The sequence below is a fragment of the Amaranthus tricolor genome, chromosome 2 (genome assembly GCF_026212465.1).
Source record: "Amaranthus tricolor cultivar Red isolate AtriRed21 chromosome 2, ASM2621246v1, whole genome shotgun sequence".
NCBI lineage: Eukaryota > Viridiplantae > Streptophyta > Magnoliopsida > Caryophyllales > Amaranthaceae > Amaranthus > Amaranthus tricolor.
This window is the reverse complement of record NC_080048.1, coordinates 28,953,089-28,966,398: the sequence shown is the minus strand read 5'-3', so window position 1 is coordinate 28,966,398 and position 13,310 is coordinate 28,953,089. Positions and strand designations below refer to the sequence as shown.

The window sequence follows — 13,310 nt, the reverse complement described above, 5'->3', positions numbered from 1 at the left end:
TCTTACTATTTATTAATTATTAGATATCTTATTTTGGGCTAGGTATTTACTTTTATTATTAAGACATAGTTACAATTTTAATTTGATTTGTTTAATAACTGATACCTTCTTAGGAAAGCTGTATGCCACACGCCTTTCTGTTTGCAGGGTCCATCAGTTTGGGGAGTATCTGAGTGTGTGTATATCTCTTTACCCTTTTTTTGAAGAGAATACGGGTATGGTATATTTTCTACCTTTTTCGCCCCAAACCTCAACATGTGCAGGATACTTAGTTGATGACTATGGCCATGATTATGTCGTAAATTTGATTATCCAATGATCAAAACCACTTGGCTTGAACAGAAGATTGATAAGAAAGCAAAACCAAAACCACAACAACCAACACTGCCACTCCCCAAGGAAAGGATATAGCCGTTTGACAAATTGTGGTTGAGTGCAATGCAAGTTTATTCTTTGAATTAGAAACTAATTGAGAATAAAAACCTCCATACATTAGTAGGAACCCTAATATCAACATTACTATCAAGGGAAATAAGAACATCATAAACCCTACATTACGTTCGAGTTGATAAGCTTTGTAATCTGCATGGGATGATGAGGAGAAACATAATAAAAGAATAACGATAACAAAAATCGCTACCAAATGGAAAGGAAGGGTTGAAATCGAAGAGATGAGTGTTTGGTTTCTCCATCCTTGTTTACATACTTCTCCTCTTCTTCTAATTTGTATGCATGATTCCATTTTTCTTGATTATTTTACAAATTTGAATAGGAATAATATAGGTTTTTTTTCTTATATATATAACAATTTTTGTGAAATATACGTATTATGGTATATATGTATGTATGCACTATTAAGATTTACAAGTTAGATGGTTTTGGTATAAATGCTTTGAGTAAGACAATCCTAATTGTAATTAAACCTTTAATTTGTAACTTTGTCTACACTCAAAGAATTGATGTTCCTCTTTATTTGCTGGATTTGCACGTACAGAGAATGGTATCATGTATTTCCATTATAGCTCATGATGGGCTGACCTGCAAACCTATCATAATGAACTAATGGTTATACAACATAGTAATGCACATAAATTATTAATGTATAGTTACATATGATACCACAAGATAGGCGAACGCATGTGATTATGTTACGGTGATATATATTTGCATGTAATTCCACGTCGAATAATTAACTAAAATCAAGTAATTAAGCATGATGTGCTACTCTTCTTATTACCACACTACAAAAAACGCCCAAACACCAACTAACAATATCACTCGCAGATTAGTTGGTATACCTCTATACAGACTGATTTCCGACTGTTTCAGTCAGTCGGTATAGAGGTGGTAGGTAAAATAAATAGTCGGCATTTTAGTCATAATTCCGACTAAAAAAACGTTGGTCGACAGTTGGTCGGAATTTTGACTGTCTAGGGTGGTAGGAAAATGGTGGGAAATTGTGACTGATCACCTACTAAAATTCAGTCCCAAATTTCCGAATAGGCTTTAGTAGGAAACTAATTGGTATATTTGACAACCCAATTTTCAACGAATTTTCAAAAAATCAGCTTTTAATATATATTTATTATACCGACAGATTTTCGACTAAAAAATAGTAGGAAATCAGTCGGAAAAAAAAAAATCAAACTTAATTTTTTACTTGAATTTTCAAAAAAGGCATTTATTCTTTTTGACTGATTTCCTACTACTTGTTAGTCGGTGTTTTAAGTCGGTAGTATTTATTTATAAAATAATAAATCTGGTCAAATGTAGGCAATGATTTTGATCACATTTAACCAGATTTATTATTTTATTAAATATATTAATATAATACGACATATCAATCAAATTAATAATCGATCGATATACACACAAAACAATAAACGATAAATATAAATGATCAAATATAAACCAAACTAAATTGTTATACAAATTCAACAATAATATAAGATTGTTTCACAACTACAAAACTAAATTTTTTCAAATAAAATACAAATAATTCAAAAATAGTTAACAATGACTAGGAGGGTAGAAGTTGAGAACTCGGGTACCGTTGGAACTTGGAACAGAGAGCACACACACTTGAGCAATTGGGTCACCTCTTTCCTTGTTTGGTGTTGCTCCTCTACAAGGGCTTCATGCTCTTCTCTGTAAATGGCATTGTGAGGCAATCATCTATTTGAGTCATGATTTGTTAGAGATGATCGAGCCTCTCATTCACCATTTGTTGAGGAGAGGGAACGCTTTGGTGTTGGGATTGCGGCAACCCAAGGTCAGTATAATAATGATGTGCCGCATCACCAACCCCAAAAACGCCCTTTGAGGGCTTCTTCTTTTTGGACGCCTATAATTCGATGTTTTTTACGGGCGTAAGATAATGGTCGTTCAAATCGAGGGTAGAATTGTAATCTCTCCACATGGGCCTTGCTGTCATGGCCCAAGAACCCTCCTCAAAATAACTGGAAGTGCACGAAAAATCGAGGTGAAGGTCGAGCATTCAGCAGAAGAACACTAACAGAAGAGCTGTTGTATTCTGATTTCTGTTTTGATTATTAATAGGCACGTGTAAACCACGAGGCAATGTGACCGTTATGTTAGTTGCCTAAACATATGATTCTTCCTTACTTTGATCATGTAAATTAGTCCTATATATAGGATCAGTGATGTATTGTTTAGAGAAGGTTGTGAAGGATAAAAGAGTGTTGAATTTGATTAATTCCGCCTTAAGGGAATCTGGGAATACTTGTGTTGAAGTCTGATGATGCTAGGATGTTAAAGAAAGAGAGGGGGGACAAAAAAGAGGAAAAAAGGAGAAGAAAGAAGGAAGATTCTGAATCCAAATGAGAAGAGTTCTCGATGAGGAGAGAGAGAGGGAAATGGAGGAATTCAATGGAGAGAACCCTAGAGGAAACAAGTGTTGACGGCACACTGATGGCAGTTGTCATTAATGGTATTCTGTGCTAACGGACGTAAACTCAATGGTATATGGTGAATTAATCAATGGTATATGGTGAATTAAAACATTTCATGTGGTATATGGTGAATTTCGAAGAAACTCAGTGGTATATCATGAAATATCCGAAAAGTTAATTATTATTATTATTATTATTTTATTATTATTAAGAAATTTGTAGGGAGTGGCAATTTTGTAATTTTTTAAACTCCAGGGACAAATACGTAATTTCGAAACAGGGGTGGCGATAAAATTAAAAGGAGTGGCGATATTTAATAACTCCCTTTAAAAGAGTATGAAGTACTACTATGTCCTCCAAATCAAATAGGAATTAAGATTTTTTTAAGGAAACAGTAATAAATAAAAAAGAAATAATTAATTGTATGAATTAAAAAAATTAAAAAGACGTTAAAATATATAAATAAGATTAAAAAAATAATAGAGCATTATTCAAAAGTATAAATGATAGGAATTAAATGGAACGGGTGAAATGCAAATTCACAAACGAGTAGTAATTAAAAAGAGTAAGAATGAATGCTTAATCATGAAAGTATAGAGTCCTTTTGTTTCATCCATCGATAGCGTGTCAAAATCTAAGAGGTTTAATAGGCAGAGGGATGAAAGTGTAGGGACACGTGGCATCCATGAGTGAGATGTTTAGAGTGATGGGGTTGCAAGAGAAAAGGTAGAAGTAGTAAAGTGTACTCCTACAGGCCACAGGCTTGAGGCTACAACCAAAAACAAATCTTTGAAAAAATCAAAACATATCAAATCCCAAAGTCCACTTGCATGAAACAATGAATGATTATGTGTTACTCTCTCTTGCAACTTGCATTTATAGGAAGAATTCTCCTTAACACTACAGACTGTGACACGAGTATTCATCCACTTGCTCTGACATCCCCACTCATCTTACGTGCCAAATTGCTGTCAAACACAATTTTCTTACACTGGCGTACCAAACAGTGACAAATAACCGTTCTAGACATTATGACTATTACACTTTAATTAACTTGTTCTAAAATACTCCTTATATAATGATTTTAGACATTATTTATCTTTTAAATTTATTTTATATATTACAGTCAATGTATAAGAAAAAATATATTTAAGTGAAATTTTATTTGAATTGTTTAATCTACTTTTATAATATTAAGTTTTTATAATTTTAAGATGTGAATAGTTCAATATATATAGATAATCAAAATAACAGATTGAATTGCGTAAAAAGTCAAATGTAGCAATTATAGTAGAACGGAAGAAGTAGTTAATACATTCATAAAGTTAAGATTTTTGCCAATTATAGTTTTAATATTTATATTTTGCGAATTATTGTCATCAAAATATCAAAGTCTACAATGTTCAAGTTAAATTATAAAATTTCAATCACTAAAATGGTTGGAGTTATGTGATTGAGTTTGAACGTGGTAAAATTTGATACTTTAGTGAGGTAATTCGCAGAAAAAATATTAAGTGTAATTCGCAAAAATTTTAAAATTTAAGATTATAATTCAGAAATAATTCTATTCTAAATTATTTTTTTAAATTATCAAACCATGTAATTTCATATTATTAATTTTCTATAATTTTTAATTATGAAGCATGTGGTAGTTTAGTGTATTATTTATTTGTATTAGCACGTTGGTTTGAATAAACAAAATATAGTCCAAAGTCTTACTAGTCATTTATAATTACTATAATAATTTTTTCATCATGTTCGATGCATCCGCTCATAAAGATATGAGTAAGGTCTGGGGAAGAAAGAAAGATGATAACTTATATTCATAAAAGAGGATTCGGTTAAAGAGTCCTCCGACTCTAAATAGACACTTTAAGAAAGTTCTTTTTGCAACAATCCACAACCCTACAGCTTACACCATAAGTTTGACTTTTCACAATAATTAACAAGTAAATATAAATAAAAATACTAAGCATATGAAGAAAAGTGAGAACTAATTAAAACGAGTCAAAGACTGTTACATGCGTAGCAAGGAACAAGAACAACAAAAAGGTAAGGAAAAAATATCCGTAATCTAGAACATGAATAAGACGCCTCCAACTACCTCTATCCTAAGTCAGATCCTCCGAGAGGAGTAAGTCTTGCTAGTCCCTTTTTATTTGTTCCTACCATGTTTTCCTAGGTCTCCCTTAATTTCTCCTACCCTCCACTATTATGCTTTTGATCTTTCTCACGGGGGCACCATATATCTTTCTCTTCACATGCCCAAACCATCTCAACTTATTTTTACGCATTTTTATAGAAAAAGAAGCAACCTTTAACTTCTTTCAAAACTCCTAATTTCTTATTTCTGTAACTTTAATCTTATGTTTAAACATCTTGTTTACTGACTAACAATACATTGGTGGAATCATTTAGTTTGGCAATAATTTTAAGAAAATGGCAGGAAGGATCATATGAGATTACATGGAAGGAGTGAATAATAGTTAAAATATCAAATATGATATTCAAACCAGTTAATTATGAATCAAAAATAACATAGCTCTTATTTTAATTAAGTTATAAGCTGAGGGGAGGGATAATCAATCGTGAGACCTTCTCTAGAAAAATGTGATACTCGCCTTAATCGAGGTAATAATCAATTCCCTATTAGGTACATATTAGTTCTCCACCTTATTGATACTTTTTTTTTTTTTGAGTAATCCTTATAGATACTTTTTTATTTAGTATAAAAAAAATGAGCTTATAAGATAAAAACAAAATGCTACTAAACGTAGTTTTTTTTTTTTTTTTTTATCATTTTTGTCTGATAAATAATCAATCGTTAAAAAATAATTCTTACTATATATTTCTATAACACTTAAACAACTAGCTTATAAACTAATATTTTCAATTGGACAAACAAACTAACATCTTTAGACAACAATTAATATTTATCAAATAAATCTACAAATATATAATATTATTATCGTTAATAAATACACTAGTATGGAACCCAGAACAATGCACAAATGTTTTAATTTGTTAATTTATACACAAATTTAATTGATAAAGTATGCAATTCTATATATAGAATATTTGATAACCCTACTTTTTAATAACTACACTTTTCCATTTTTAGGAGGTTTTTCGGAGAACTGTATCTATTAAGAAAACAAAGGATAGTCATCATATATTCTATTAATTTTACTGTATAATAGAAAAAAAGGAAATTTGATTGTGAGTATGTTATTTGACTTTTTTTTCATTTGTTAGTATTAATGAAATTTGACTGATTTGCGTTTTTTATACTTACCTTTACACTTTTTCATTAATGGATGCAATAAATCACAATTACTTTAATTATACAGCTGTATATAAATGCACTGTTAAAAAATTATAATGGGAAATATAAATGTATTGTGTAGAACATTATATATTATCTGATAAAACTCTGAAATTACACCGCGTAGAAAATTATATGCAAAATTACACTGTGTATAAAATTATACAACAATTTAAGAAATTACTTGAAGTACATAATAGCTCCTTTTTCCATCAATTGTTATTTAAAATTAAAATGACATAAAATTCAATTAATTGATTATTAAGATCATTCATTTATATTGTTAGACTACCATAATTATAATTTTGAATTTTAAGAAAAATGTGAAGTGTGGTTTGCAATCTAAAATTTCATTAAAATATTAACGTATTTAAAAGTCCAAGTATTAGACAAGTTTCTATCATAGTATATCATAATTTGCATGTTAACTAATGTAAAAGAAATACACATGAATTTTCACCAAAATCTTACAACTATATATAGAATATTTAATTAGATTACTGAAATCATGGGCAAATAATTCAATTTCCTTATATGTGGGGTTAATTTCGAAATAAATTATACGGCGTACTAAAATAAACTTGAAGCATCCAAATTATAAGCATAATTATTTATATTATTGGAGTGTTTGTAATAAACATAAAATTAAAGTACATTTATTTCAATGATTGGCCGATTAAAAGGTCAGTTATATTAATAGCTTAAATTGTGTAAAAAGATTTGTTTATGCCTTATTTATTATTAATGTAGCTAAATACTTAATAACAATATTGTGAACTTGATTTTTGTCTAGAAAAATTACAAGCGTAACAATTAATTAATAATTTAAATTTAAATATTTTCTAGATTACAATTTATTTTTAATTATATTATTTAGAGAGTTTGTTACCTAGACAATTTTATGCTATGTAATCAAATTAATTCTTGTAAAATCATGATGCTTGGCAAAACTTTTAAAAGAGTTACTCCTAATTTATTACTCCCTCCTATTCAGCTTAGGTGTCCCATTTACTTTTGAGATACTGTTCATTTATCACTCTTAAATTGCATTTTATTATTAATCTATAAGTTAAAACATAGTCATGTGGGATCTTATTTGATTCGTTTTGATGTAAAGATTATTAATATTAACTTTTTATAATTTTTAATTATACATAATTCGATTTATTAAGGATTGAATAAGTGCATTGGATAGAGTGCATAAAGTAAATGAGACACTTAAGATGAATAGGAAGAAGTATTTGTTATTTCCTGGGAATTTGTCAACTTGATAAATTTATACTTCTATGATGTAATCAAATAAATATAAATTTCCGTGAAATCATAATATTTGACTAAACTTTTAAGATATGTCATTTTTCATTTTACATTTTACATTTTACATTTTGTTCATAGTATTATGATATAGAGGTAGCTTTTGCCTATTCAAAAAAATATAGCAACATCTTAAATCTTAATACATCCTTTGTTAGTTTTACCGCTATACAAGGATTTTAAATAAGAATTAGGAAATATTATCTTTGTATTAAAAAGATAATTATAATCTCTAAAGATATATATGTATAAAAAATAATAAGATATAAGAATGAAAAAATACAAAGGCAAAATAAATATTTATACAAATATATATTTATTTTCCCATACAACATGTCACACTCAGTAACAAGTATTATAGAACGGAGTAAGTAGCAAATAATTTGAAATGATCAAATAAATTTGGCAATGTAATGAAACCAAAAATACTTTCTACATTTTGATTATAGGCATTATTTATCGTTCAAGCTTACTTTCTCCATTTCAAAATACTTGCAACATTTAACTTTTCACGTAATTCAATATACTGATTCAATCTTTAATATCCCTAATTATATATATAAAAAAATTCAAAAAATTTAATATCAATAATCTTTGCATTGAGATAAATTAAATAAGACCCCATTTGACTATATTTTAACTTATAGATTATAAATTAATCACAAACTAAAAATGATAAATGAATATTGTCATTTTTCTAATATTGCGAGTAAAATGGAACAAAGAAACTATATTGCGGCTAATTTGTAAGTTTTAATATAATTAAGCGGGATCTTATTTAAATCGTATAATTACATTATTTCATAATATTAACTTTTTATAATATTTAAATATATATAATATAATATATAAATAAATAAAATAGCATATTAAAAAGTCATATGTAGTACGTAGTTCTAATCTAACAAAGGAAGTATCTTATTAATTTCTACACAATCTCATCAAATCTATTCAAATAAAAAAATGGGTCCCACACCCACCCTCTTCTCTTTCCTCCGGTTCGTTGGGTAACTTTCCTGACGATTGTTTGGCGTTGCCTTAAAGACTGGTTAGTCAATTACCACGTGGATGACCTTTTAGACTCCACATGACTTCCACGTGTCGCATTCCCGCTGTATCCATTTCTCAAACTTCAAGGGTGGTTTCGTCTTTTCAATTTTTTATCTTCTCCACCAAAAACACAGCACAGATGATCTTCTCTATTTCTTTCTCTCTGTTTTCTAACTTTTTTCTCTCTCCTCTCTTTTTTTTTCTTTCTTCAAAATTTATTACAAAATGCAGCAAATAAAATCCCATTTTTCATGATAAAAACTAAAATAATTCCCAATTCTGGGGAATTGAATTGAATTAAATTATATTGAATTGTAATCCAATTTGAATTGGGGAATTAAATTTTAACTGCGAATGGCTGAGATGGATTATCTTCGACAAAAATGGCGGGAGTATGAAGAAGATGAACAAGATGATTATGAAAACAACAATAATGAAGACAATAAGGATGAAATTGAGTTGGGGCTGGGATTATCCTTAAATGGAAAATTTGGGGTAGACCCAAATGCAGGAAAGCTGAAGAGTTTAAGAAGGTCCTTTTCAATTTCTAATATAAGTACAAATCCCCATGACGGGTCGGGTTTCCCGTGGGCTGGAGGAAGTCGGTCGAGTCCGGTCCCGCTAAGCAGAACATGCTCTTTGCCTGTGGAAACAGAGGATGATTCTAGAAGAAGAAAAGAGATTCAGATGCTTCGTCGTCGAGAAGCAAAGAGAAGACGGTTTGAGAAGATGAGAAACGGGTCGGGTTCTGATGGACAAGGGGTTTGGACAGGTCCAATTCCATTGTCTCAGGGTTCATCTGGATCTTCTGAGTTTGATAGCCGAAGTTATACTCCTCCTCTTTCTGGTATATACCCTTTACCATTTATAATGTTGCTTTGATAAGTATATTAGTATTTAAAAAAAAAAAAAATAATATTTCTACTATATTAAAGCTTTACAATATAATTTAGGGTAATTTAACAATTGTATATATTTTGACTTAGTTACTTGAAGTTCAATGATATTGATTCAGCCTATAACCTCTTGTTGATTTTGATACTAAGAGTGAAATCAACATTTGATTGTTAGTACTTTTTGTTCCTTTAATTTTGCTACATGACTTAAAAAAAAGACTTGAAAGGAACATAGGAAGTATTTGTCAAGTGGGTAGAGTCTCACTACTTGTGTGTAGTATTTGTATTTAGGGATTAAATAGGAAGGAAGAATCTTAGGCCACGACCCAGCTCATTTGATTAAAATTGTTGATAATTTTAGATGAGTGTTCGGTCTAACCTATGGTAGTATTTGGACACTGTACTAGTATTCTTGATTCGCCTGTCTACATTGTTATAAGAAAATTTTTGATGAGGAAAAAGAGAGTTGAAGAATGATTTGTAAGATAAGTGGGGGTGGTTGGACATGGAATTGGTGGTGACCGGTGAGTATGCCTTGATTGAGGGTGAACAACTACTAGGCATTAAGGAATATTTCTTACTACCCTATTTGGGTGTTGGATTATTAGCCTCTTATGGTGTCTTCCGCCTGAAGTTGAGTTTTGTTGCGTAATGTAATTTCCGCCTGTATGATTTCTCGTTTCTAGCTAAGGTTGGTGAAGGCGTGAACTGAATGGATTTCTTTGATGCTAATTGTTTTACCCCTACCATTGTGGTAATATGGTTGGTTGAGAAGTCTTTTAGTATATTTAGGTGATTAGGTCAACCTTATTTCTTGTTATTTGTCTTTTGACATAGCTCATGAGTGTGACATTTTGAAAATGATACATCTGAAGTTGCAAGTGCAGGCTGGTGAAGGGTTATCAAATTCTTTAAAGCTTTCAGTTTCTTTTTGGTAGATTAAATTAAATGACGATTCTTTGGTATTCTCTTTAATTAATGCTTTTTTATTGTTACGTTTTAATGTGTGGGGTTGATTTATCGTTGCTGTTTTGAAATTTTGGCAAGCATTTAAATTATACTGTGTGATTCATGATATCAATTTGGTGTTGAGTTTGCTTCATCCTCTGTACATCTATATTGTTATATTTCTCTTAACTCGTGGGGTTGTGGTACGTTAATACAAAAGGAAATTCTATCTTGTGCTGTTAGAATTCTGAAAGCGTCCAAATATTTCTGATTGATGGAATTTAATAGAGCTCTTGAACGGTTGAATCTCTTGGTAGAAATTCTCATATACTGAATTTCAGGAGTTTTGTTCGTTTGGAACACTGAATGAGTTCAAGTTGTTTCAAGTAGCATATACTAATTTGTGTGTGCATTGTGCTTTTGGCCTTTGTTACATGGGTCGTAAAAAAGTGTGAGCTGATACACACGACTGCTTAAAATCTTGTTATGCAAGATCTGATTAGTTGAGGTCTTGATGCTTGTTCTTTGCTTGCATGAATATGCTCATATAAGCTTCTTCCAGATCTTATAGATTCAACTATGTTTGCGCCTTGGGATTTTTTTGTATCAATTGATTCTGTCCAGGTTAGTACATTGTTAAGATTGGTTTTGTCCTATCATGAAACTCGTCGGTTGCGGATGGTGGATTTTTGCATAGAGAGTATTTGGTGACGCAAATAGCTGACATAAATTAGGGCAATTGACATAGAAAACCTTTTGTGTGACATAATCCTGAAAATTCTCTTGATATTTAGCCTTTATAGGGAAAACGTGCTCAATTTTTAGGCTTGATCCAGTTGTTGTTGAACTGAAAATAATAACTTGTATCTTCTACTTTGCCTTTTGATGCTTCATATAATTGTGCCTGATAGATACATAGAGTATTGAACCAGTTACTTCCATTAAAAACCTTAAAGAAGATTTAATTTAATCACACTGATTTAAAGGCTTGTTCTTGTGGATATAATGAGAAGAGAGATAACTAGATTGTGTTGGTTTCAGACATTTTGAATTGCAGTACACCAAGTTGGTACTTCGTAGTCCAGAGAGCTAACTAGATGAGGGTAGTAAGAAGAGCTGTGCTAAGAAGTGATTACTGGGCCTAAGAAGTTGGGTCGTACTGCGTGAATTTGATCTCATCTGTATTTTTCTATACAGATCCCTCTTGTTTAGTTTGACATCTCATAGTGCTAAGCTGCAAGCCTGATAGGATGCGTATCGAGGAAAACTGCATGTAATTCGTCTGGAGACGTGGCTATAATTTGATATACTAGGTCAATTGTTGACACTATATTATAACAATTGAAACAAAGTAAAACATTTGACCAAAATTTCAAGCTGCAAGCCTGACAGGACATTTGAATGCGATGATATATTATTATGAGGTAGGAGAACATATTGTAAGATGGAGGTGATGATCTCTTCTGATGGTTCCTTTTGTGTAGTTATTTGCAGTGTGATGGCAGGAGTAATAAGGAATGGGATACCCGGTTTTCTTCTGTTGCTGCTTAGTTCTTAAATTTTGGTTTTTCTTTGAAGTATATTGTTGTTTGTGTAGTGGTTATATATATAGTCGCATCTTGTCATTTTCATGATGAATGTTTTCTTTCCCGAATCTTGAAGTACAAAATGTTCTTTCCTCTCCTGTTTCTTTCTTGTAGTTCAAAATACCAACTGATGGTGGAACTAAACTGTACTGCAGGAATGAACAGAAGTACAGAAGCAAAAAGCCCCCAAAGTGTGCAGTCCTTGGATCAGAACGAGCATAAGAGCGTTTCATCTAAGGTACAAAACGAGATGGATAAGGTGGCAGCTATCACAAAGCTTGATCCCACAAGGTCTATCTCAGGCACTGGCGAGATGGTAAGAAATTTGCTTGCTGATATGCCCTGTGTATCTACAAAAGGTGATGGGCCCCATGGCAAACAGATAGACGGTTTTCTCTATAGATATAAGAAACGGGAGGAGGTGAGGATAGTGTGCGTATGCCATGGCAATTTTCTCACACCGGCCGAATTCATCAAGCATGCGGGTGGCGGAGACGTGGAACACCCACTAAGACACATTGTTGTTAACCCATCTTCTTTCTTGTAATGTTTGTAGGAGAACCTAGCATTACTGTTTGAAAAAGAAAGTGGATCGAAGCGATCCATTTTCCTATTTGGATCAAAAGCTTATAGACTATGCATCATCGTCCCTCCTTGCCCCATTGTTTAATATCCTCCTTTTATTTGTAAGGGGTGAATTTGTGGTAAACAATATTCAGTAATTGAGCTAGACATTGGTTACCCTTGTTATTTTATTCTGACTTTTGAAAATATAAACTTTTTGTTCATAAACAATTACCAAAATAAGCGTTTGGCAAAAGTAATTTTCAAAACAAGCCTATGTTCATAGAAACATGCGGTTCAATCTTTAAAATTACTTAATAGGGAATAGAAAGAGTCATAATTTTAAAATTACTTAATGGTATGTTTGGAAATATGAATTTTATTTGTAAATGTAGATTTGGGCATATTTTAGTTTTCTATCTCCTTGTTATCACTCCTAGAATTATTATATCATTCACATATATAATTAGACAAATTTTATTTCCTTTTGAGAAATAGTGTGTGATCAGAATTACTTTAGTGATATCTGTAATTGAAACCTTCAGAACCAAGCTACAGGAGATTTTTTAAGACTATTTACAACTCTTTTTAGTCTACATCCCTCCTTAACTTTGAAATTCTTAGAGAATCTTGGTGGTGCATCCATATATACTTGTAATACTCCATGAAAAAAGTATTGTTTTACATCAAATTAGTGTAGTGGCTAATCTTGTGT

General features: G+C 31.1%; 1 protein-coding gene across 1 annotated transcript; it reads left to right on the top strand.

Moving 5' to 3' along the window:
* The first annotated feature begins 8,658 nt into the window (after positions 1-8,658).
* On the top strand, positions 8,659-12,838 carry LOC130803525 (ninja-family protein AFP3). The gene is made up of 2 exons (XM_057667670.1): positions 8,659-9,448; positions 12,187-12,838. The coding sequence occupies exons 1-2, from the start codon at positions 8,956-8,958 to the stop codon at positions 12,576-12,578; spliced, it is 885 nt and encodes a 294-aa protein (XP_057523653.1). The 5' UTR covers positions 8,659-8,955; the 3' UTR covers positions 12,579-12,838.
* The last annotated feature ends 472 nt before the right edge of the window (positions 12,839-13,310 follow it).

Coding starts and splice junctions, on each gene's coding strand:
- LOC130803525 (XM_057667670.1), top strand. CDS start 8,956: ATGGCTGAGATGGATTATCTTCGACAAAAATGGCGGGAGTATGAAGAA. Junction 9,449..12,186: donor TTATACTCCTCCTCTTTCTG/GTATATACCCTT, acceptor ACTGTACTGCAG/GAATGAACAGAAGTACAGAA.